We start from the raw sequence: 25,393 nt of genomic DNA, 5'->3' as shown, positions 1-25,393 counted from the left end.
TTCTCTCACTAATTTCCTGTATTCTCAACCTCAACTGGAAAGCTTTATCTCGTCTGCAACCTGCTGCAGCCAAGCATTTAATTAGAACTAAAAAAAACATCATACTAGACCCATTTTAGCCACTTTACACTGGCTCACGGTTAATTTTAGGATTGACTCGAAGATGGTATTGATTTCTGTCAAAGCAGTAAATGGCCTGGCTCCTGCAGCTTATATTTCAGAGCTGTTGTCTCCTCATGTGGAGAAGATAGTTAGATCAGCAGACAAAACTCTTCGGACTGTTCCAAATGTTAAAGGTGATCTGACTCTATCTTCTTTTAATAGCCAATAACTGAAAACTCACTCTTATAGACTTGCATTATACTAATATCTTATTGTTATGATCATTTTGTTATTTTGTTTTCCATTCAAATTAGACAGATGTCATTTATCCATGTTTTTCAGCACCTACACTGTAGCATCTTTCCCAATTTATGTCTAAGGCATGTTTGATTTTATTATTTTACTTGTGAAGCACTCTGTGCTCCCTGTTTATGAAACGTGTTAAAGAAAGGAGGTTTATTATTATTACAATATACAGGGTTGAATGGTGACTGCTGGCAGTGCTGGGGCCACATCATGCTTATACACTGGGGCCTATAGTGAGAAAATCAGTTTGTTTCCCCTAAAAATTAGTTTCACAATGCACAATGAAATTATCGTGCAAACGCGCTTAATAAATGACAAATAGACTATTACAACCTGAAAACTTCCTTGTAGAATCACTGAATGCTTATGGTTTGAGGTGAACACAAACTGATTTCCGTTAATTTCAGGAGGCTACTTTCATTTTGTAATCCCGTTTTAAAACGCTGTTTTACCGTTAGACAACACTACACCAAAATTAAAGTGACTTTATTTTCTTCCCTGGCGGGAACCCAAGGCGAAGGCGAAGATGAAGATGAAACATGCTTTTTTCGGGGAAACAAACTCCCGGCAACACCCGGCATGACGAATCAACTACAACTCCCATGATGCTCTCGACTGATCCAGGCTAAGGAAGTTGAAGAATCCACATATTTGCCTAAAGTTTATGCAGGAGATAAAGGTAAGAAGAAGAAACGCACGCTACACTAGTAAACAACAAGGAGGCATTTGTCACTTTTTAACCTTATCCCTATGCTTTTTAAAGTCTTTTCGCGTCTTGTTAGCGTTGTTTCGGACTGCGGAGTATCATGTTGAGATATGGTTGAGAAATTGGATCCACGTGGTGTGAGTTGATAGCAGGTTTGCCTCCTCAGCTCCAGCAGACAGGCAGGCAGACAGCAGGCAGGCTGGAGCAGAAGAGGAAACTCATCTGACTGCTCAACTCAACCGGGCTTCGGCTGTTTCCAGCTTCACACACAGAGGTGAGAAACCTATCCGTCAAACCAGCATGCTTAATATTACTTTACAAACCGATTTAGTCTTCTGCTAACGTGGCTAGGGAAACTTGACTGTCTAACTAAAGTTGTTGATCTTTCTAAACCTCATGCAGAAGCAAGATAAGAGCATCTCAGTCTACATTATAATCCCAAACTAGCTGATTTAACTTCAGGGAAAGCACTGAAGTTGATGTTGAATGATGCACTGGATACTTTACTACTTCACGTTTTGGAAGAGATTGCAGGAATGAGGAATGCTTTTATCCAGTTGGCTTCACAGTAGCACGAGTGCATCATTTTTTATCCATTTGCAGCCATGTTGGTGACACATAGGTCTATTGTTTGAATGAATTTACTTTGACATCCTTACAAAAGTTAACTATAGTAATTCTATGATTTTAGTAATGCTATGATCCTATGTATTTTAGAAGGATACTGTACATAAATCACAGCAAACCTCTTAGTGCCTATAGGACTATTATAGTGATATAGGAGATAAAAAAAATACCATAAAGTACATTAAATTCACTTTAAAGTTACTATTGAGTACCACAGACACTAACACTCCTTATAGCAACATTATAGTGTTTTTCTTGGTGTTTTGTAAAACTTGTGGATTGTCTGACTGTGTGTTTGACATGTGACTCACATGAGAGTGATTCCAATCAAAGCCAATGAGTAAACTAATTGCAGAACACGCGCGCTAAATGTGCAACACTCATCCCTTTGTATCTTTACCCATAGTGTCTAAGGAAGCCTTCAGATATCCATCCGCTGATACAGGACTATAGGCAACTAATCAATTACACAATCCTCAGACTTGTAGCAGTGGGTTTTCAGGTCATTGCAGGTGGGGATGGCTTAAACTCTGACCCCGGTTTGTTTGAGTTGTCGGGGGTTTAGTCAGAAGGTTATGGATTATTTCTAGAAGGGATACCTACCATGACTTGTATCAATGTAAGACAGCGGTGTCCTTTTGCAGCCCAGTGTGCAAAATCAAACTCTTACCTACTTTAATTGGGTTGGGAGCTTGTCCTTGATTTCCTTTTGCATCAGAATATCCGAGCCGTCTCGCTACAGTCACTTGTAAATGTAGATTAGGAGTTCTTCGATTAAATCACGTTACAGCAATCACTGGTAGAACAGTTTCAAGTAAAAGTGACTGGTGAGGATAATAAACCGGCCTCCATACTAGTGAAATCGTGCAGCATTTAATTCCAATGATCAGGTTTCGTTCATCCAAATCTGTTTTTCACTGATGACTTTATTTTGTGTAATAGTGCAAATCATGTCTTATTTGGGATAAGTACGATTTTGTTTTAATTTGAGCATAAAAACACTGTCGACTGGTGCTAAACACAACAGTAAACCGGATAAGGTTTTTAAATGCCTCTGTATTTCTTGTAATATCAGCATATTCCAGCCCCTATATTTGGGTTTCTCAGTAATTGGGACAAGAGCTTCTCCTTCCATTTTAAATGGATTGGTGTATAAACTTATAAAGGAAATACTTCAGTATCTGGAATATTAACAGGACATTGGCTGTGCTTGCTTCAGAGGCAAAATCCTGAAACCCAGTCACTGTCTTTGGCAAATGAAACGACACCCAGTGAGACAGATTGCAGAGACAAACTGTCCTGCCAGACTGAGGCTATGGCAGGCTAAGTAGTTTATATCCACCTGATAATGGCTTTGTTGTTTCATGCAGATGAGACCATGTTTTCAGTAGCTGGTGATTTGGCCCTGCCTGGTGACCATGCCAGTTAATTGTTGACCAGTGTTTTTGTTCCGGTTGATTGGGTCCTTGTTAGTGTGGCGTTACAAGATAATTTAAAACCCGAGGCTTCAGAAAAGGTCAACAATTCTTCACAACTAAGCAAACTCCTTTTGTTATAGGTCAATTTTTACGTGCAATTAAATAAGATACTTTATGAACGATTAAAGACATATAAAAAACTCTGCCTATTAATTCTTTAGAATGGCCACAAAGGCCTGAATGGCTTGGGTCTCATTGGCTCTCTGATCTGCCCGTCACTCAGTTGCCATGGCGGAGCGGGTGCTGGTGATTGGCAGTGGAGGGCGGGAACACGCGCTGGCCTGGAAGCTGGCCCAGTCGCCACAAATTCAGCAGGTCCTGGTGGCTCCGGGTAACGCGGGCACCGCAAACTGCGGGAAGATCAGCAACTCCGGTAAATGTACACACACACACACACACACACACACAAGGCTCTTTTGTAAATCCCCCCACCCATAATTGAGTAAAAATATTGAGCAAAACTGTAATCAGGAGATTTTTTTTTTTTTTAATTTCTCTGAATTTTTCTCCAAACTATAAATACCAAACCAAAATATAAATTAAATAGCAATGCATCCGATTTGTTCCTCTGATCATTGTCTGTTAATCATACAGAGAAAATCGTGCATTTTTTTTTTTCACAAGTCTGAAGTAGTTTTTATTCAAGCGATCCTTAAACTCCTCATCTCTCTCTCTCTCTCTCTCTCTCTCTCCACCCAGAGGTGTCAGTGAGTAACCACACCATCCTGGCCCAGTTCTGTAAGGATCATAATGTCGGGCTGGTTGTGGTCGGACCTGAGGTGCCACTGGCCGCAGGTAACTGACCCATCATGTGTATATATACAATTACACTTCTGTTTATGTTTTCTTAGCATAGGGTGAGTGGATAACATTATACCTTCTATAAGCCAAAATTCAGTCAAGATTCTCTCCATTCTAAATCATGTTAAAACAGTTATGAGAGATCAATAAATTGGCATTAGCCCTCAATTCAGCCTATACTCTTAAGGTTTTCCCCTGTTTCCAGTTAAAGCTGCACTACGCAACTTTGCATGTTGGTGGCCCCAAATGGCAGCGAGGCATAATTGTTTGAATTTGAAAGACTTCAAAACCCAGAAGTCATGTGACGTCAGTAAACCGCACACTCCTTCCACCTAAATGTTTTCTTCTTATGGGCTGGTGGGGTTGGAGGTGGTGAAGAGATTCAGCCATCGTTGGTGAGTCAACGTTTTTCTGGACGGAGCGCTGGCTAGCTGCTGTTCAGGAAAAAGTTTTGTGTTTTTTGAAGATTTCCTGCCAGTGACCATACCAATACCAGAATTTAATTTGGGCAAATAGGGTGAATCTACGGCATCTCAATCGGGGGGAATCTGTTGCAGCCCCACTTTGAAATTTAGGCTGATAAGAAGAGTGTGTGTTTCATAAAAATCTTGCCTAGTGCAGCTTTAACGCGGATAGTTCTTGTTTTGCCTCCTTCTCATTTTTGTGTCCCTGTTCTTTTTCCTTTCTCCTTCTCTCCCCCTCTCCCTCCGCCCTCCATGTCTCTTCCAGGCATTGCGGATGACCTGACGGCTGCAGGGGTGCCGTGTTTCGGCCCTTCTGCCAAAGCGGCCCAGCTGGAGGCCAGCAAGAGTTTCTCCAAGGCCTTCATGGAGCGTCACGGCATCCCCACGGCCCGCTGGGGCTCCTTCACCGAGCCGCAGGAGGCCTGCAGCTACATCCGCACGTCAGTACAGCAGTGCTGGAGACAAAGAGAGTTTCTAGCTTTGGAAGGCTGTCGGGGTGCAGATGTTTGTGCAAATCATTTCATGGTTGATGATATGCAACAAGACATGGAAGGAAACTTGTCCATTTAAATCAAGCCATCGAGGCATTAAATGGGAGTTTTACAAATTGGTACCGTTCATAGAAAATGAAATCATCACCGGCGTCCTTATAGAACCTATGGTAACTGAACTAGCATGAACATGATTGAAAGTTGTACATTTTTAGATGATGGAAATGATCCGTTAAATTCAGTGAAAGTTAATATTTGTCCATATAAACTAACTTGGGGCTGCCCTATTTTGACAAACTCTGTCCATATGGGTCCTGAACTTGTTCCCAGACATTTGTCTACTACGCAAATTTTAAATTGTCCACAAACAAACACATTTTATGCATTATGGCCATGGCCCGCTACCAAAAACTAAATTCTCAGCTATGCGGCATCTGCTGCAGACATGTTTTCAGTGGAAAGCGGAAAATGTCGACTGCAAATCTAATGAGGGCTTGACCATTGCCATCCGTTGTTTGGTGTCTCCAGGGCCGACTTTCCAGCGCTGGTGGTGAAGGCCAGCGGCCTGGCGGCGGGGAAAGGAGTTATTGTGGCCCGAGACCAGGAAGAGGCCTGTCAGGCTGTGATGGACATCATGAAGGTACTGGACCATCACACACTCCTGTGTGTCGCTGTTGATACTCTGCAACACGGGCCATGACCTGGGGTGAAAAGACGACCAAATTATCCTGCTCATGTAGAAGTTACTTGGCCCAAATTTGACTGAAGTAGAAGTAAAATAACTGTAGTAAAAATCTTCAGTAAAAGTAAAAAGTAGCTTCTTTAAAATGTATTCAGAGTAAAACTTCACTACATTGTTTATTTTGCCATAGCTTTCCAGCTAGTTAGCAAGGTTAACAACCTAACTAGACAACAACAACCAGGTAAACATAAACTAATTGTAGAGTACAGTAAAGTACAAGTACACAGAAAAGCTACTCAGTTACAGTAATGAGAGTAAATGTAATTTGTTACTTCCATTCTTGGCCATGACGAACACTAATCATGCAATAATGTCTTCCCTTGAACTTTTTAATTGAAGAGTTTCATTCAAATGTGACAGTATATATCCATTTTGGCAAAAATATTATTACATGTTGTTCACTGCTTAATATTTCAAAAATGCAGATGATTTTTAAGATTAATTTATCCAATTGAGCCCTGCTCCACAACCATTCAGTTAGACACATTCACATCTGTCAGCTGCCTACTGAGCAATTCCACTGGAACATTTAGGTGTTAAATGCCTTACTCAAGGACACTTCACCAGTATCTATTTACCAAGATTCATTCATTCATTTTCCCTTCCCACATTTTCCCTTCCCACATTTTCCCAGCCAATTTATGGATTCAAATCAGTGACCTTTTGACCACTGCACTACCGCTGCCCCACAAATGTCATTATTTTGTAGGCAAGGGAATGAAGATAAATAAATTCAGTTCCACAGTAAGTTTTTTAGTGTTGGTGTGCAATTTTTAAATGGTGGGAATCTCATTTTGGACTGAAACTCCTCTCAGTTGCTCCCTAAAATAAATAATGTACTGTGAAGGCCTTCAAACAGTCTCTATCCCTCTTCTTGCTTGGATTGGCTTCCTGTAAGACTGAACTGCAACCTGCAGCAGTCGGTCTATTCAGATTGATGAATAAAATAATTTCTGGGTCTCAGAAGTTACTTTTTGCAAGAAATATATTCAGCCTTGAATGTGGCCATGTGGGAGGGTTATTGGGAGATAATTTAACAGACTTGCCTCATGTTTGAAGGTAAATCTGTATCTTTTAACACCGTGTCACAGGACAAAGCCTTTGGATCCGCAGGGGAGACGGTGGTGGTCGAGGAGCTTCTTGAGGGAGAAGAAGTGTCTGTGAGTAGAACATTTTCACTGAAATACATCGTCAAATCACACTAATCCCATATTCATATGACTATTCCATAAAGTACCGTTCAGGGTTTTGTTGACAAGAAGTCTGTCCCCCTCCCCTCCTCCTGTAGTGTCTGTGTTTCAGTGATGGCTCCTCGGTGTCTCCCATGCCTCCAGCGCAGGATCACAAGCGGCTGCAGGATGGCGACATGGGGCCGAACACCGGTGGCATGGGGGCGTACTGCCCCACACCGCAGGTACACACACACACACACACACACACACACGTAGAGATATATTGAATATCTTGAGTTTATTAGTGGCTGAGCTAAAAGCTACCACTCTTATATTATTCCCACTGTTTTATTATTCTCCCTAAATCTTTAAAGGGGCAATAAGTTAGATTTTCAACTGCGCAACAATGGAGGACAAATGACAGATGAGCAGTATTATTATTAAAGTAGTTTCCATGGTGATATATTACCTCTTCACCAGACGTTTCAGTTAGATCTCTGCTATAATTTAGCTATCTTAGTCTCTATTGTGAAAATGTGACTTTATTGTTTGTAGCAATTACACGCCAGAGATCGATTGAAGTCATAGATTGGTTTTTGCACCTTTAATTACTTCTACATGCTTTCAGCTACAGACTCAATTCCAACTGTAAAATGTTTGTTTGTTTTTTCCCCCCATAAAAATCAATGGTGAATAGTTACACCTGGTGGTCAAATTATAAACACTTAAAAACATGAACTCTTTCTGTATTAACTCATTTGCGCAGCCCCAGTTATTTGCTGAACATATTCCTAGGATTATCAGAGCGGTCCACTGGTGTGTATCTAGTTTTTTACAGGCTCCATGCTGGTTCTGACTCTGCTTCTTTCTCTTGTATGTGTCCAGGTGAGCCAGGAGCTGCTGCAGCAGATCAGAGAGACGGTCCTTCAGAAGACTGTGGACGGCATGAAGGAGGAGGGAGCTCCCTATAAGGGCAAGTGCACTTGTTCAAGGCTTTGTCTGTTTGGCTACGTTCAGATAAACTCCAAGTGTGACTGTTTCCCAGTCCTGAATGTTTTTTAGGCAAATGAAACGCAGCCTGTGCCTCTGTCTCTTATTTTCGTTTTCTTTTCCTCTCCAGGTGTGCTGTATGCAGGACTGATGTTGACCAAGCAAGGGCCAAAAGTCCTGGAGTTCAACTGTCGCTTTGGAGACCCTGAGTGTCAGGTGTGTGTGTGTGTGTGTGTCTGCCACTGGATGTTCACTGTATGCACTGTAGATTCAAAACAAAACGACAAAACAGTCATGCCGCCTGATTGCACGTTGGTCTCTGCCTGTCACCCTTCCCCAGGTGCTGATGCCCCTGCTGAAGAGTGACCTGTATGAGGCGCTGCTGGACACCCTGAACGGCAGGCTGGCCTCCAACCCCCCCCTGTGGCACCAGGACAGCTCTGCGGTCACCGTGGTGATGGCCAGCGCCGGCTACCCCGGCTCATACCAGAAAGGAGTAGAGATCACCGGTACGGCAACGCACTTATTCGCGCAGTGGTAAAACACGGATGCGACGAGATAAAACACGGGAAGAATAGGCAGAAAATAATACCAACTTGTGCAGATGAGATTAAAAACCACTTCTTCTAAAACACATCTTGCCTCAAGCCATTAACTTGCCTTGAGGTGGGGAAGTTGAAAATTGTTAAAAAATGGAGGCAGTGAAATGTGTCACCGCAGGCTCTGTCAGTCAGTGAATTAGCCTAAGCCCTATTCACATGGGAATAATATTACCTGGGGACGTGAAGTGATTTGTAGTAATTGCAAAGATCGTTGGTGATTTTTAATCCCGTGTGAATCTGCCGTGTCTAATTTCCAAATTCAAAATTCCAGCGCAAAATTACAAAACCGTATTTTGGTGAAGGACGGAGCTCCCCCTGATAATACTAATTCCGTTTGAATCGAACTCTCTGTAATTTCAGACATGATTGGTTTTTGTGCACAACTTCTTTTTCTTCTTCTTGCTCTTTTTCCATCTTTCTCCTGTCATGAAAAATGGAGGCAGTAAAGGAATCAGTAGAGGAAGGTTTTGAAAACTTCCAAGTTTTGCTTTGCTAAATCAGAAAGTGGCGAATTGTTAAATCATGAGGGTCCCTACATAATTCTAGTCCTGTGCGAAGAGGTTTAATTGATTTATTTTTCACATACTAGTTGTCGAAATATAATCCAGATTGTGAAAATACAACTACAATCGTGTCTCTGTCCTGCCTCAGGTTTGTCCCAGGTCCAGGAGATGGGACTGCAGGTTTTCCACGCCGGCACGGCCCTGAAGGAAGGAGGCGTGGTCTCCAGCGGGGGGCGGGTCCTAACGGTCACCGCCGTCCGGTCGTCCCTGGAGACGGCCCTGCAGGCAGCCAATCAGGGCGTGGCGGCCGTGGGCTTCCCGGGAGCCGCGTACCGCCGCGACATCGGCCACCGGGCCATCGCCCACCTGAGCCAGCGCAGGTGTGTGTGACTGTGGGACAGGGCGAACACACACACACACACACCCAACACTAAACACTTCAACGTTCCCTAGCTTTTTGTATTTTGTTTAGTTAAGGAAATGCAGCTCTATAATAATTTACCTCAAAAACATAAAGGTGTTGAAAATTGTGTGTTTGACCTCCTGTGCTGCATTGCTGTAGTTTTGTCTAGAAGCATCATGATATTTTGTATGACATGTAGAACTTTCTAATAAACACTATTTGGACATACCTGTGTCTTAGTATTTGATTTTATTACAAAGTAATTTACAGTTAATTTACATTTAAAGATATACTGTATATCGAAAAATTAAGGACATGTAGAAAATTGTTTTTAGAGATGTCTTTTCACACTTTAATTAGTATTTTTGTTGGTAAAACAGGATTTCACTATCATTCTATATTGAATATTACTTAAACCTCTTTCATAAGACTTATTGCTTTAGTTGAAGATAGGCGTCCAACTTTCATGATATTACCCAGGGAATAATGATGGCAGCTGAGTATTTCACTGACCCACACTGTGTGTCTCTGGCAGCGGTCTGACCTATAAGGACAGTGGAGTGGACATTGCTGCGGGAAACAAGCTGGTCGACATGATCAAGCCTCTGGCCAAGGCCACCTCCCGTGCCGGTAACTTCATCCTCTCACACACGAATACTACAGGCTGTGTGATCAAAAAACATCAAATTGCTTTCTTCTTTAACTCAATATTGATATGAATATGAAATAGGATACATATAGGTTCAAGTTTTTCTACCATATTGCCTGATGCTTATCTTTTTCAGTGCTTAAACGTTAAATAAAAGAATAGCAGTGAGAGAAAACGTTCTAATGCTTAGAATTCTAGGCCCAGTTTGAATAACACTGCTAAAGATTTTCTCCAGTTCAATGTGACTTATTGGCCAGACTACCTTGTTTAAGAAGCTGTGCGAAACCCTTTGCTCATTAAGAAACAAATTGCAGTCTCTTGCGATTTTGTAATTGCAGCAGTAAATATTGTGATTTCAGTTTATGTTTGTTTGTTGGGATAAATAGTGCCGCCTGAATACAAACGCAATCAAACTGGGATGAAGGGATAAAGCAGCGGCGTGGCTGTAATTGGGTGTTTTGTCACCAGGGTGTAATGCGGATCTGGGGGGTTTTGCTGGGATGTTTGACCTGAAGGCAGCGGGCTTCATCGACCCCATCCTGGTGTCCGGGACGGACGGAGTGGGCACCAAGCTCAAGGTTGGATCTCACCTCTCCTTTCATCCACACTTTGTCAGGAAAACATGGAAGATGAGCTAGGAGATCTGAATGTAACCATAACTCTAAGGCTTTGTGAGATAATTGAACACACAAATCAATATTATTACCACTATTTACCAAGTCTTTTCCCCTGTAGATTGCCCAGGCGTGCGGGCAGCATGGCGGCCTGGGCCAGGACCTGGTGGCCATGTGTGTGAACGATGTGCTGGCTCAGGGGGCGGAGCCTCTCTTCTTCCTCGACTATTTCTCCTGCGGCAGCCTGGACGTGGACGTGGCCGCCGCGGTGGTCGGCGGTATCGCCAAGGCCTGCCAGACGGCCGGCTGCGCTCTGCTGGGTGAGAAGAGACCGGACTTTTTTTTGTTTTTTTGTTCGTAATCCTGTCTGTTTCCTTATATGTTTATTTTATCTTTATCCACATGTCTGGTTTTTCTTATGTTTCTTATTATTTATCCCAGTGTGTAACCCTGTCTGTCTCCTTATATTCTTATTTTACTTTATTTTATTTAATCTTAATTTGATGAGAAATGATGAGGGGAGTTCTATTCCAACATGCCACATATTCATTTAGGTCAAAAGTAATAACCTGAAGTTCATCATTCTGTGTCTCTAAAATATGTAAATTGATCGAATTTTGTCACACAAGGACTTAAATTACCCGCTGTGCTTCAAAAAGTACCATAATTTGATTCAATTTTGTGCCTTTTGTGAGAGTGTCTCATTTTGGAATCAACATTTATTGCGTGTCTTTTCTGAGCGCATTGACTTTGACCCAGGCATTCCTTACCACTGCTGGCTTGTAATGTTGGTAATCTAGTTTAATTTAAGGTTATTCCACTTGTGCAGTCATTGTAAATCACTTAAGAGGACAAGAGTGTCAGCTAAATGCCTAAAATGTAAGTGTATGAATGTAGAGGCGCCAACGGTGGATTTCAGCAAGATGTTGGAGAGAAGAGGCAGCAGTCTCGGAAAGCTTAGAGCACTGTGCCTCGTCTTCCCTCCTTGTCACTTCATTTAAGTTGGCATCTTCTGCTCAGTTTGCTTGAGCACAAGTTTTTCCACTGCCAAGCAAGGACTTCGCATTTGTTTACTTCCTCCTGGAAAAGTGGCCTCGTTTCCTAAAGCCAGCTAAAGCACTAACAGTATTGACTTGTCTTGTCTGGTGCCTTATTCTATGCTTCCATCCTTGTCTGTGTGTGTGCAGGCGGCGAGACAGCGGAGATGCCGGGCGTCTACGGTCAGGGGGAGTACGACCTGGCCGGCTTCTGCGTCGGGGCGGTGGAGCGCGGGGCCCTGCTGCCCAGGCTGGGGGACATCGCCGAGGGGGACCTGCTGATCGGAGTGGCCTCCTCCGGGGTCCACAGCAACGGCTTCAGCCTGGTCCGCAAAGTCCTGGAGCGGGCCGACCTCGGCTACAGCTCCCCCGCTGCCTTCGGCAAGCCAGGGCAGACCGTCGGTAAGCAGCGCCGGGCGCTCCCTCGTCTCCAGATCACACCGAGAAATTGCAAAACTGAGTGCAGGTGAATGTCAAGAGAGGATAATAAGGCAGTGGCTCTGAACACAACACTGGACCAAAGTACGGTTTTGTTTTTCAGATATGGAAGGTAAAATAGATCTAATAAAACTGTGAATGTTTCTTTATGCTCCCATTACATTGAAGGGAATCTATGTTTTAAGGTAGCCGGGAATTGGTATATTGAATAGCAATCTGTTTTGTGCCATAAAGCAATCCACAAGGTCCCCACGGGTCCTTGAAATCCTTGAAAGTTTGTGAATTTGAGAAAAAAAAATTAAGGCCTTGAAAGTTTTTGAAAATAGACATAAATAGACATGGCTCATTGAAAGTGCTTGAATTTATATATTTGTGTTAGAGAAGGCAAGAGACCACATAGTCTGCCATCACTGTAACACAGCACAGTTGAGTGTTCACACATTCAAGCCTCTCTCTCTCTTTTTAATTGTTGTCTGTGAGCTTCTGTAAAGCCTGCTAGTTCTCATTATAAAAATTCTCAGTGTTGTAACAGTAATTAACCTTGATCCGTGTCTCAAACTATGCCGTGTTGGGTCCTTGAATTTGAGGGAATTGGGCCTGGAAAGTCCTTGAATTTGATGTTTAAGAAGGTGTGGGAACCCTGAATCCAGCAGATTTCCCACAAAATCCAAACCGTTGGCACAGAATGTATACTGCAGTGTAGAGGCCAGTACAGGCTAATCATACTTATGTCTCCAAATGTATGTGGTAATGATTTATTGATGCTAAAATGCGACATGCAGCACCTCTTACCAGTGTTCAGACAGTGTCTTACTCCTATTGTCAATCTATTTTTACACCACAGACTTACAGATGTACCACTACAGTCACTTGAATACAACAGCATTTCTTTTTTGATACATTTGTTATAAAATAGTACTATTTAATAATCGTTTTTTACCCCGTAATGCACACCATTTCTCTGCTTTCAGGAGAGGTTCTGCTGACACCAACCAAGATCTACAGTCGTCTGCTCCTGCCAATCTTGCGCAGCGGTGCTGTCAAAGCCTACGCTCACATCACAGGGGGAGGGCTTTTGGAGAACATCCCTCGGGTGCTGCCCCAGGAGCTGGCAGTCGATTTAGGTGAGAGGAAAGCACACACACACTTTATCTTCATCCGCAACACTAGGCATATAAAAATGTTTATACCAACAATTGAGAAAGATGGTGTGCTTGTATTTGCATTTTGGAAATTAAGGGTTGTTTATGATGTGTAATGAACAATGAAAAACTCAGTGTTACCTGAATTGTGCATGCATTGTACAGCCATATTTACTGTTCCATGACCTTTGTACACATTTTTATCTATGCAGCTGTTGGCCTGAATAAGTAGTTTACTTTTTGCATTCACGGTGGTTCCCTTCACCCTATTTGTCTAGTATTCTGCTGTCTTGGGATCGCTTTGCCCTTCTCTACACCCCTTGTGGTGGAAAATATCGAGGTCATTTTGTGGTTATTATTCTAGTGTATGTCTCTCTCTTATTAATATTTACACTCTGTGTCTGTGCATGTGTCAGACGCGTCTCGTTGGAGCATCCCCCCAGTGTTTTCCTGGCTCCAGAAGGAGGGGGGTCTGAGTGAGGAGGAGATGGCCCGCACCTTCAACTGCGGCCTGGGTGCGGTGCTGGTGGTCGCCCCCCCGGACGCTCAGAGGGTCCTGCGCCAGCTCCAGGCCCACGAAGAAGCCTGGATCGTGGGTTCACTAGCGCACAAGCAGCCCGGTGAGGCACTGGATCACTGATCCCCTATGAATTAGAGCACAGCGTCACAGAACTTGTGACAACAGACAGTAAATGATGATAAAAGCCAATAGATAAGCAATAAAAAAGCCAGACATGAAAAAATTAGGTTAAAGAAGAATGAAATGGGCAAATGCAATAGAAATAAAATGGGTAAAACCAAATCGATATAGAAACACTCTAACATCTCTAAAAATTGGGTCAATTGTCATGTGACTGAACATCTGAATCTTGATTCTACGATTTATTATCAAAGCTAAAACTCTGATCATGGCATTATCCAGGTAGCGTAAAACATGAAGAAAGTATGCTATCCTACATTGTGCTTCAGCAAAATATATTTGAAGAGAGACGAATCAAATAATGTCATATAATCTATATATTAATCATGATGTTCTCAAATTGCTGTGATGGTGCATGTTTGCTGAAGGTTTGTGTGTGTGTGTGTTTCCGCAGGGGCAGAGCCTGTGGTGGTCCGCAACCTGAAACACAGCCTGTGTGCAGGCCCCGCCCACAGCGTAGAGCTGGGCGTCCAGCAGAACGGCGGTTGCCATGGTGACAGCGCCACGCCACGCAAGAGGACCAGAGTAGCTGTCCTCATCTCCGGCACAGGTCTGCTTCTGTTAGCATTAAATGTGCCTCCCTACGTGTCATACTTGATTAATCATAAATGGAGGATTACATTATACAATGGAGAGTAGTAATATTTGATTTGATAGCACACCACAATCTTTGTAATCAGTTTGCAAGTCTTCATAATGACCACAACTAATGAGCAGCGTTTATAGCAATATGCCATTTTGGTAGGAAATGCATGAAACATAATGAAAATATCAGAAATGCATGGTTCCAACATGTTCAAGGGTGTGAACCTAAGCAGTAGCGATGTTTTTCTGTGCCAGGCACCAACCTGCAGGCTCTGATCGAGCAGGCCAAGCGTCCCTCCAGCTCAGCGGAGATTGTGGTGGTCATCTCCAACAGGCCCGGGGTGCAGGGCCTGAAGAGAGCCTCTCTGGCCGGCATCCAGACACGGGTACGGAAACAAACTCCCATTCGTTACCAAAAATACCACCGTGGCCCTTGTCAAAGTCATTAATCTGATTGTGAGCATTAAGCTTAATATGTTCCGTTCATTTTACCCATTCTGATCTAACTTGATTTAACTGCCAAGTGCCTCTGGGGGATTTCACATTCTTGCTAGTTATGAACGCTATAAATGAGCTACACCGTGTAATAATTGGATGAATAATACTGGTTCACAGATTTTGCTCACTCTTTTCAAGTCTCTTTGGATAAGGGCCTAAATGTAATTACAATGTTAATGCAAGTTGTGTTCCATGTCCCACCAAACAGGTGGTGGACCACAAACTGTACGGGAGCAGAGCAGAGTTCGACGGCACCATTGACCGCGTGCTGGAAGAGTTTGGGGTGGAGATGGTCTGTCTGGCCGGATTCATGAGGATCCTCACTGGGACTTTTGTCAAGAAATGGAACGGTAAAATACTACCAGCTAAAGCCTCGGTGGCAAATTCAGCAGAAACCTTATGTAGGACGTTTAAACAGATGTGTGTGTGTTTTGCCATAGGTAAACTACTGAACATCCACCCGTCCCTGCTGCCCTCGTTCAAAGGCGTGAATGCCCAGAAGCAGGCTCTGCAGGCCGGGGCACGGGTCAGCGGCTGCACGGTCCACTTTGTGGCTGTAAGTACAAGATGCTGTGGGAATACCAGGGGCCAAAGCAACAGGGAGATGATCCCGATGGGTCACCATACATTTCCTATACATACATCCCATACATTTGCTATAGACTGCCTAGGCCAATGATTCTCAACCTTTTTCATATCAAGGACCCCTAATTTAGACCACACTGGGGCCACAGACCCCCATTTGATGAGATTTTGTCTCTCGGATCCAAATCTGAGAATATTTTTATTGTTAGATATGATTTTGTCCAGATTTCCATGACTATCTGTACTAGAGAGATAACAGTGAAACTATGATTAAAACAGTCATTCTTCTGCATTCTCTAATTGTGTTAACTTCTTGTAAATTAAGTAATGGTGAAGTTTAACAATTCATCAATTTGCTGGGGGCCCCCTGGAACCCCCTCAAGGACCCCTGGTGGTCCCCGGACCCCACGTTGAGAACCACTGGCCTAGGCTATATCAAGCTTTTGAATCCCTGTCTGGTCTCATCAAATAAAGTTTGTCCCATCAACATATGACTCCCCTGTTATTCTCTGTTGATCCATGTTTAGGAGGAGGTCGATGCAGGAGCCATCATTGTGCAGGAGGCGGTGCCGGTGCTGGTGAGCGACACAGAGGAGAGTCTGTGCGACCGGATCCGTGAGGCGGAGCACCGGGCCTTCCCCGCAGCGCTGGAGCTGGTGGCCAGCGGCACCGTCCGGCTCGGAGAGGACGGCCGCATCGCCTGGAAGTCAAACGCACAGAGCTAGAAAGCAACGACACAAACCCCAAACCCGGCTTTTACATCACTGTTACCCTTTCAGCTCGGCCCTTCACCAACATTCCCAACAGTTTGCTTCTATCATTTACAACTAATCCAAGAATGATGAGAGACATTTACCGCACAAACTGATAAAGAGATCCTCACTATTTTCATCTGACGTCAAGACATTGACTTTTCACAGTTCCACTACATAGTTTGAATTCTTTACTGGATGTTTCAAGCCCATAACCATATCCAAAGACCAAACTAAAAGGTAGCATCCCTTCTGTACGCTGAGTCAGCCTCTTATGACCATAATAGAAACTGTGTAGCCTTGGCTTTGCTTCTGTACTGGTTTTTCCTTGAGCTATTCATTCCTTGTGAGTCCGATATTTGAAACAGAAACTACATTCCATTTGTATCTGAACTGGGATTAACCTCTTTATTATAAAAAGGCATGACCGGTTTGCAATGCTGCGTGGATGGAGTACCTACATGTTAGTATAATAATGAATTTTCTGTAATGTTGTCTGCATAACTGAAACTAATGTGTGTTGTTTCATTATTAAACCTGCCTTGTTCGATGTAGATACTAATTTTTGTGTCATTTCTGCTTTATTAGATGGTGTACAGTGGAGAGACAGAGAAAAGTGTGTATTAGTGAGTGAGACGCATGTGAGAAAAGGCAATGCGGCACATTTTAACCAGTACATGGGAGGCATCTTTGTCCACTCTGCCTGTGAATGCCAGTTTTTTTTGCACAAACAAGTCTCTTTCACGTGCTGCATTTTAGTTCTGTAGAGCTTAACGGAAGTTCTTCGCCACACCATTTCTCCAATGCGGTTGTGTACATCTTTCACAGCCGTTTCCTCCATAGCAAACGACTTTTGTCCCTCCTGAATCTGAGTCTCCGTGTCCCATTAGGCAAATATATCCAATATCCTGAAACGATTCCCACTGACTTCTTTCTCAGCTCAGAATGTCCCGTCATCCTGTCAGAGGATTGACCAGTGGGAGTGAGTTCTTGTTGGGGCAGAGCGGGACTGTCCGTCTAAAGCTGGGTCCTGTGGAAGCGCAGGACGGACAGCCTCTCGTTTCCAGCTCTCCTGGACAGGCAGGACACTCCCATCAGACCGAACTGCCCCAGGAAACGGATGATCTCCTCTGGTGAGAAGGAAGAGGAATAGTCAAACTTGTTATGTATATCCAGATGGGTTTTCTGCACATGAAATAGTTCTGCAACCAATTGATGAAAATCTGTTCCTTCTGGTGATACCGTAGATGGTAGTAAACCCACCTGGGTCGTTCTCTGCTATAGTAATGAGGTAAAACAGGCCTTTACTGGACAGCAACTGTGCTACCATGGGCAGAAACCTGTCGGTCACCTCCCTGCCTCGCCTCCCCCCGGCCCAGGACGCCTCTATGCCTTTGCTACCAACCTGAAAGAAATGGAAAAAAAAAAAACGACTGAGCGCACACTCTTTAACACGCCGAACTGACAAGAACATGCTGAACAGAGAGAGAATCAAGTCACCTCTTCTGAAGGTGTGACCACATAGGGAGGGTTGAACAGAAGAACATCCACTTTTCCGCACAACCTGGGAAGAAGACACTCCACCTAAAGTAGGGAAGATTCAGTCAGCTTGAGAATGGTATATGGTGTGTGAGGAAGAGAGAGGTCACAAGGTTGATCCTCTTCTGCTTTTTCTTGACTGCAAGGACTTGTATATCATGTAAAATTTAAAAATGTCCCTTCCTTGCACATTCAAAAAGCTACAATTCAAGTCATCACACCTACACCATGCAAACTGTGTGTGTTTGAATGCCTAAAATGTCATTATGCAAATGTCTTACCAGGTCTGTGATGACAGGCTGCAGGGAAACACTGTTACAAGAAGCTGTTGTCGCTGTGCACTGTGCTGCTGCAGGATTCACATCAGTGCACCTGAGGGAAACACACACACAGGCGGTTATATCCAAATGCTCCTTCCCTCTCTCTCTCACTCACACACACACACACACAGGCTGTATTCACACAAAAAATCAAGCAGTTGACAGTCATACAACTAGACGTATGAGGAGAAATCATAAAGCAGGACAAATGCAGTGCAAAAAACATTTTGGGATAGAGCCATTACACATTAGAATTGGTAATGAGAATAAGGAGGATTACAAAAAAACAAAGAATATCCGAGGCATTTCCAGTGTAAATCACAATGGACAACTTATTCAGTTAACCTCTTTGTTTTGTTAGATTTCATTAGGTGAAATTTTGGTTTTCTTTTTTCTCTGATTTTCTTTTATGTGCCCTTTTGTCACTGTACATTTACATGTTAGGCATTTATCTGACAGTCCTATCCAGGTTGACTTACAATTGTGTTGGTGTTCTACTTGCAATTTTCATAAGGAGGATGGGGGGAATAGTTGTCACTTTTGATTTGTGGTTTACTGTGTTTTTATGCAGACCACAGGGCAAACTGTCCCCTCTGTACCAGCTAATAAGGATCTGAATAAACTTACATAGTCACTCACACGTATAAAGCTGAAGATCCAACCACTGATGCCAGGAATGCAGACACCACTCCTGAGCCACTGCCCACCTCCACACATACTGATGGGCTGGAAAAAACAGAGAGAGCATACCCAAAATCACCATAAGGATAAAAGAGTGATGAGAAATTGGGGCCCGTGCAGCCTTTAAATCACGTTTCTTGACTAAATGCATTGCCGAATGTATTTGAATGGTTAAGTCCCTGCCTCTGGAACCATGTGTGACTGCACAGTCCAAAAACTGAATCCCAAACTGAGGGTTTTTTGGGGGGGGAACCAGGGTCAGACTTACATTTAGCGGGACACTAAATTCTTATCAGCTGTAAATGACCCTGACCTCTGTGCAAAAAGAGAATTTCCCTACAAAAATCAATAAAATTTCACATTATTATTATTATATATAGGTATCATTATTTCAATAACAATATGGAACTCAAATATCCACCATTTGGCATTGTTGGAAATAAGGTTATTTTTAGTCATGTGAACTGCTCTGTCAATTGAACACACAGTAGGTGGTCACTGGAGCTTGTGGAGGTGACTACATGGTTTTACCACCACCGAACGTGCCCAAATAAAGGAGACACCTTAGGAAATGTGAAATGGGAGGTACAGTGAGAGACAAGACGGGTTTAGAGAGGTCAGCAGAATCTCACCTCATCTGCTGCAGCTTGTCGGCGTCTTGCTCCAGAGCGTCGATCAACAGAAACGAGTCCTCCGCCGGGTCGTACACATCCCGGTAGTCCCCACGTCCAGCATGGGAGTAGACTGGTGTGGGATAGCTGGCGGACATCGCGGTGCAAAGGAAGCTGTAACGTTAGGGAATGTCAGTCATTACGAGCCTCGCTAACCGTCCGCACGTGTCCCCGGGTCTTTACCATGTAGTTAACCGACGTGGGCAGTCTAATCCGATTTTTACGCAATATAATATTTACTGCTTGAGTCGGTGTAGCCGCAGGATTACTCGATGAATAAGTGACGATATTCTTCATGAAAACTTTTAAGTTAGTGGCTACTAGTAGAACCAGAGAGCCGACCTGCCTAGCGCGCTCTGACGAGCCTTACTTCCTTGTATACAATCTACGTCATACTGACGTAATTTAACCCTTTCTTTGGTGCCTATTCAAGCTCTGTAAACTGTATAGCTCAGTGAAATAATGAGGTGGCTATGATGTACCAGGATGCTGGTTCAAGCCTCAAGTCTTTTCATGTTCACATCATGTAACAACAACAATTATAAGCTGATGAATGTAAGTTACGTATGTGAGTTTGCTGGTTTGACTCCTGGCCCTCTCACTTGTGTTATTGTTGTCAGTGGTGTGAACCCTTGTAGAAATAAGATGGGCGAGCTTGTCTCAACTCAGAAGTAGCTCCGCAGGATAAGCAGCCTGTTTCTCCTTCACTACCTGACAGTCTGAGTGTTGGTTCAGTCCCTGATGGGAGAGAAGCATTCTTCTTAAAATGCAATGTCTTTAACACACTGGCTCACAGGGCAATATACAGTATACTGGCTCCTATAGGCCGCTCCAAAGAAATACACAGCATTGACATACTGATCCAAAGAAATAACAGACAACAGTTGGGAAATGGCTCCTACAGGCAGTTACATACACACAGATACTATATGACTGACTGACATATGTGGAGAGAGGAATACCAAATGTAAGACACTATATGTAACTATAGTTGTTTGACAGTCATATAATAATACTATGTAAATTTAGCCTCACCATTAGCACTGCTTACAGAGTGCTAGGTAGCTATCTGTAATTTAGATGCAATGCCACATACTGTAATGCAATGACAAAACTCTTCTAACTCTCCAACCAATGCAGCTTGACATGTTGGTGAACTTTCAGCCGGGTGGGGCTTCCTCCTTCATAACCGCCTCCTTACAGCTCTCTGGAAGGTCGGGGGGGACACGGCCCCCCCTCACCCACCGCAGTGGGAATGGTCGCTCCAGTTACTGGCAGTGGAGAGGGAATCAAACCAGGGCCCGCACGTTCTCAGACGAGACGATTAAGGAGTCTGTGACTCCGTCACACCACCAGGTCCCCTTCACACCCACAGCTCTTCTCTGAGCGCTTTTAAGTCTTTCTTCTGGCTGTCAGACCTCAAAACTCACTGACTGACTCAGGCTCGAACCCACAACCTCAAAATTTTAATGTAGCCTTCCAACACTATGAGCCACTGGGTCTTAGAGGTCTGGAACCCTTTCGTCAGAGCTTTTCAATCTTTACTTGGGATGTTGGCTTTCAAAACTCACACTGTATCCAGGATTGAACCCACAACCTCAAAAGCTTCATGTTGCTGTCCAACTCTGTAAGCCACTGGGTCACACCACTTATAAACATTTTTTCTCAGAGTTTTTGAATCTTTACTCAGGAATCTGGCTTTCAAAGATCACCAACTTACTCTGGCTTGAACCCCCAAGCTCAAAATATTTGTTCAAACGCCCAGCACTTTGAGCGACTGGGTTATACTGTGTCGGAAGATTGTGGTTCTCAGAGATTTAAAATTTTTACTTTGGCTTTCAAAAGATCCTGGTAATTTAAGAGTGGAAACTGAGCCTAACCCTTGAACGCAGAACCTCAACACTTTAAAGCAGCTGTGCAGCTCTTTGAGCCACTGGGTCACACTGCTTCAGTCTTCACTTGGGATGTTGGCTTTCAAAATTTACCTGCAACCCAAGAGTGGAAAGTGGGCCTAAGCCTTGAACCCAGAACATCAAAATGGAAAAATAGCAGTCTGGCACTTTGAGCCACTGGGTCAAACTCCTTCTGAGTTTGTTGTCCCCCATGATGACATCGGGGGAGGGACCAAGGATTGGCCCCGCTCCGTCCATCCATTCGTCCATCTGTCCATCCGTCATGCACAATATCTCTGCATCATTTGGTGGTTTTTGTTTACTTGTTTTCTGAGAGTTTTTCAGTCTTTCCTCTAGATGCTGGCTGGTATCACAGGCAGGACCTCAGTAACTTTGAGTATCTACTTCTCTCAGCTTCTGAGCCTGTTATCTGAAAGATCCTGCATAGTGGCTCTCAAAAAAAGAAAATAATTTAAGGTTAAAACTGGGGTTGTGAACTACAATCTCAGTCGGCTCTTGGAGCAGTTAATTCCTCTGAGCTACTGAATGAAACTCCAGTTTACCTTGTCTGAGATCAATTCAATTTCCTCTTAGTGCTGGATCAAATATTTACTCCAGGGGACTGAAACATACAATCTACTGACTTCTCACTATTTGCTGATGCTGTTAAGCCAGGCGCCCACAGATTAAAGCAACATAACTAAACATGCTGTGAAAGACTACACCTGTCTTCTCTGAGAGCTTGTCAATCTTTCGTCTGAATGTCAAGAGATGGATTTTAAAGACAGAGTAAAAGTGCACCTATATAAATACTACACATGGTCAGATCTATAAATAAATCCCATCCATTAATTAGCCAACAATGAGCTCTAATGTCATCCTATGTAGAATTACTCCAATTTATTGTTTAGCAGCATAATAGGTGACTATGTTAGTAGTGTCAGTCACTTTGAACCCACTGTGCAAATGAACAACCACTTTTATCAAATTCTTACAAAATTTGTATAGTGTGAAGCCTATAATGAACTGCAACTACTGATAGCAAACTCTGCAAAATAAAAGATTATTGATTAGTTTGATATAGCTGTAAATATTCCTTTTGCATATTCCTTTTGGCAGCATTGTGTTTGCATCTGTGCACTGAAAATATTCCAAGTAACAGACCCAGAAATTTGCAGACACGAGTTTTGGGGTTTAAGCATCAATTCCTTCGTGTGAGTGCAGAGTTTGAACAATATCTTCAAATTTCAATACAAGAAAAAAAGCAATGTAAAGACAATGTAGGCCACTCAAGACAGACCTGCCATAAATCAATGTTGAATTAATGGTGCATTTTCCATGAAAAAGCAAGCAATTATCCGCATTGTTTTGATATAAATTTAACATTGAATTTTCAACCTCAGCCAAAACAATGATTCTGATATAAATTGTGCCATCTAATACAGTCTGCAATAATTAAAAACAATTATAGTGCTTTTGAAGGGATAGTAAGTAACTTAGGTCCTTGGCTGACAAAATGATACATTTTTACAAACTTTATTACTGACATGACATGACATAACATGACATAACATGACATAACATAACATTACACAATTCATATTTAGAGTTATTATAAATGATATTTAATACATGATGTTTTTTTCCAAAATGGTTATATAATGTTTTAGAGGAGAACTCTTCAGTACTGTAGTGATTTTACAATGTTACAAAGTGCTGTGAAATAAGCGACAAAACAAACAAATTAAGAAACAATCACCTACAATAAAGGGAGGCATTGCTCTTCTGGCTCCGTTAAGACCAACAGAGCAGAAAGACCATAAGACCAAGTCATGGTAATGCAAATATAAATAAGATAAAATAACACTATGGGCCACTTAGCAGATCAGGAACCACTAACTGCACCATCAAACTGAAAGCAGAAGGACAACTAATATCGCTGGCTCATTAATGCCCATTCAGCAAAATTAAGAAAGCCATATTGGACTCCTGGAATATTAATTAACAAACCTACTGCTGCATAAAGACAGCAATAAGAAAGTTTATGAAAATTAATTTCCACTTACACCGTAAAAGAATATACAGAGTTTGTTAATTATTCTTCCTTTAGCAGGTTGTTAGAAAGATGTGTGTGTGTGTGTGTGTGTGTGTGTGTGTGTGTGTGTGTGTGTGTGTGTGTGTGTGTGTGTTACCCTCCAGCTCCCCCAGGTCAGTCCCAGGGTTCCTACAGATTTCCATTTTTAAATTCCATAATTTTGGTCGGTGTTCAGCATGAATTATGGTGATAGTGACAGTCAGCTACAGTAAGTCATATCTCATATAGCTGAAGATAAATCTTCATAACAACTAATATCAAGTGACAGCAGGTCTACATAAAATGCTATGTTTTATGTATCAGGACCAGACCAGTTTTACTTTCCAGACTTTTTGTCCAATTCCAAAACTTTTCAATTCCTGGAATTATCAGTCCTGTTTTCCGCCGTTTTGCTTTGTGTAGGAACACTGCAGTTCATTTTGGGATAAAACGGATCAATATTTCATATATGAAACCTCTCATCTTCAATACATACATACCCTACATACCCTAAAAGTCTGAACATCAATCAACGCATGGTAGGTTTCATAGTGCCATTTTGGCCCAATCAGTTTTGAAACATCAAAAATGAGTCAAATTAAAATGAAATCATTAAAAAACTGATCAAGACATTGAACCAGTAACCTTCCTATATCAAAACCCTTACACTGACTTAAACACATTCACCATTCACCAAACACATGCATGTGTTTGACCCCGAAAGTTCACTGGTGACACACTGTATATGGAGTCCACTTCTTCTATTTGCCACTGACATAAAACAACACTCTGCTCACCTCTTCAGCTGCCGCGGCACTGCTGGTGCAGGCCAGCACATGAGGTAATGGAGACCAGTAATGGATCTATACCCATGTATGGTTGCAAGCAAACAAACACACACAACCGTGCACATACACACACCAAGCGGTGCCTTTGAGACCAAATTATGGCTTCTCACCAGAAAGCAAAACAAGCAGCTATTGTGGTTAATGGCTGTGAGGTGCATCTCACTAGCAGAGCAGCCTGTTCACACCTCCTGTATAGTGATTGCACAAAATAACACCTCTAAACCGCTGAGGCATCATGCCAAACAGAGGTGTTAAAAAAGATAAAACCCCCAGAGATAGCAACCCAAAACAAACAGGCAAACAAGTCAAATGCAGCTTTTCATTCAGTAGAATTACTTTCAGCAGTTTTGAGAGTCTGCCCAGTGTTTTCCCAATCCATGCAGCTCTCTCCTTCTCTCTTTGTGTCGTGGAGAAAATCTTTTCATCAGCTTTTGCATATGATAAATTCATTCCTTTGTAAAGACAGAATAGCGTGAATAAAGGCTAACCCAGAGTGTGAAATAGACAGCGTCTGGCAGTCCAATTGGTTTTACACTGCCAGACAGAAATCAATTCCACAAAATACAACTAAATTAATTCTAAGTGATCATTCAACCCAGGTCAGATATGAAAAATCACTCTCAAGCAAATCATAGTCACAGCACAGACAAAGCACGGACTACGCCTCTTTCGGAGTTCCACTTTAAATCTTGACAGTAGTCAGGAAATGGGGAATTTCATCCATAATATGTTTGAACTCTATTTGGTCCCAGATGGTGTAATGGATTGATGTGGAGAGATTTCTGGAACTTTGTTTAATTGTGTTTGAAGCTCTTGTTGCATTTCACATGGTTTATTTTGCTTCTCTTCTCCCATGCCATTTTACATAGAGACAGAGAATGGGATGTTTTTTTGCCCCAAACTTTCTACGTAGCATTGAGGGACTAGCCCATGTCAGATGAACACCATGGCCGACATTAAGTAATGAACTGGCAATAGTCC

General features: G+C 42.7%; 2 protein-coding genes across 2 annotated transcripts in view; one reads left to right on the top strand and one right to left on the bottom strand.

Moving 5' to 3' along the window:
- Window positions 1-1,047: 1,047 nt before the first annotated feature.
- gart (phosphoribosylglycinamide formyltransferase) lies at window positions 1,048-16,821 on the top strand. The gene is made up of 23 exons (XM_071917572.2): window positions 1,048-1,087; window positions 1,281-1,388; window positions 3,443-3,592; window positions 3,919-4,014; window positions 4,750-4,924; window positions 5,504-5,615; window positions 6,809-6,877; window positions 7,006-7,131; window positions 7,775-7,862; window positions 8,010-8,095; window positions 8,220-8,388; window positions 9,133-9,364; window positions 9,923-10,017; window positions 10,505-10,614; window positions 10,772-10,970; window positions 11,838-12,089; window positions 13,097-13,249; window positions 13,684-13,887; window positions 14,362-14,517; window positions 14,808-14,938; window positions 15,259-15,400; window positions 15,491-15,606; window positions 16,163-16,821. Exons 3-23 carry the CDS (start codon window positions 3,448-3,450, stop codon window positions 16,358-16,360), a joined length of 3,054 nt encoding a protein of 1,017 aa, XP_071773673.2. The 5' UTR covers window positions 1,048-1,087; window positions 1,281-1,388; window positions 3,443-3,447; the 3' UTR covers window positions 16,361-16,821.
- Window positions 16,822-16,922: 101 nt separating this feature from the next.
- hemk2 (HemK methyltransferase 2, ETF1 glutamine and histone H4 lysine) overlaps window positions 16,923-25,393 on the bottom strand; it is a 43,977-nt gene continuing 35,506 nt past the window's right edge. The window contains exons 4-9 of the mRNA XM_071917583.2: window positions 19,560-19,712; window positions 18,886-18,972; window positions 18,208-18,298; window positions 17,888-17,971; window positions 17,651-17,792; window positions 16,923-17,517 (exon numbers count right to left, since the gene is read on the bottom strand). Coding sequence (XP_071773684.1) covers window positions 17,405-17,517; window positions 17,651-17,792; window positions 17,888-17,971; window positions 18,208-18,298; window positions 18,886-18,972; window positions 19,560-19,696 — 654 coding nt within the window. The 5' untranslated portion in view covers window positions 19,697-19,712 and the 3' untranslated portion in view covers window positions 16,923-17,404. The remainder of the gene's footprint in view (window positions 17,518-17,650; window positions 17,793-17,887; window positions 17,972-18,207; window positions 18,299-18,885; window positions 18,973-19,559; window positions 19,713-25,393) is intronic.

Source organism: Centroberyx gerrardi, chromosome 21 (genome assembly GCF_048128805.1).
Source record: "Centroberyx gerrardi isolate f3 chromosome 21, fCenGer3.hap1.cur.20231027, whole genome shotgun sequence".
NCBI lineage: Eukaryota > Metazoa > Chordata > Actinopteri > Beryciformes > Berycidae > Centroberyx > Centroberyx gerrardi.
The sequence above is the reverse complement of the archived record's forward strand: the minus strand, read 5'-3'. Positions and strand labels throughout refer to the sequence as shown.

What these genes read in the sequence shown, in the direction of transcription:
- gart (XM_071917572.2), top strand. Translation starts at nt 3,448, where the DNA reads ATGGCGGAGCGGGTGCTGGTGATTGGCAGTGGAGGGCGGGAACACGCG. An exon ending in CGGGAAGATCAGCAACTCCG is followed by an intron (nt 3,593 to 3,918) that starts GTAAATGTACAC and finishes CTCTCCACCCAG; the next exon opens with AGGTGTCAGTGAGTAACCAC. An exon ending in CTGTGATGGACATCATGAAG is followed by an intron (nt 5,616 to 6,808) that starts GTACTGGACCAT and finishes ACCGTGTCACAG; the next exon opens with GACAAAGCCTTTGGATCCGC.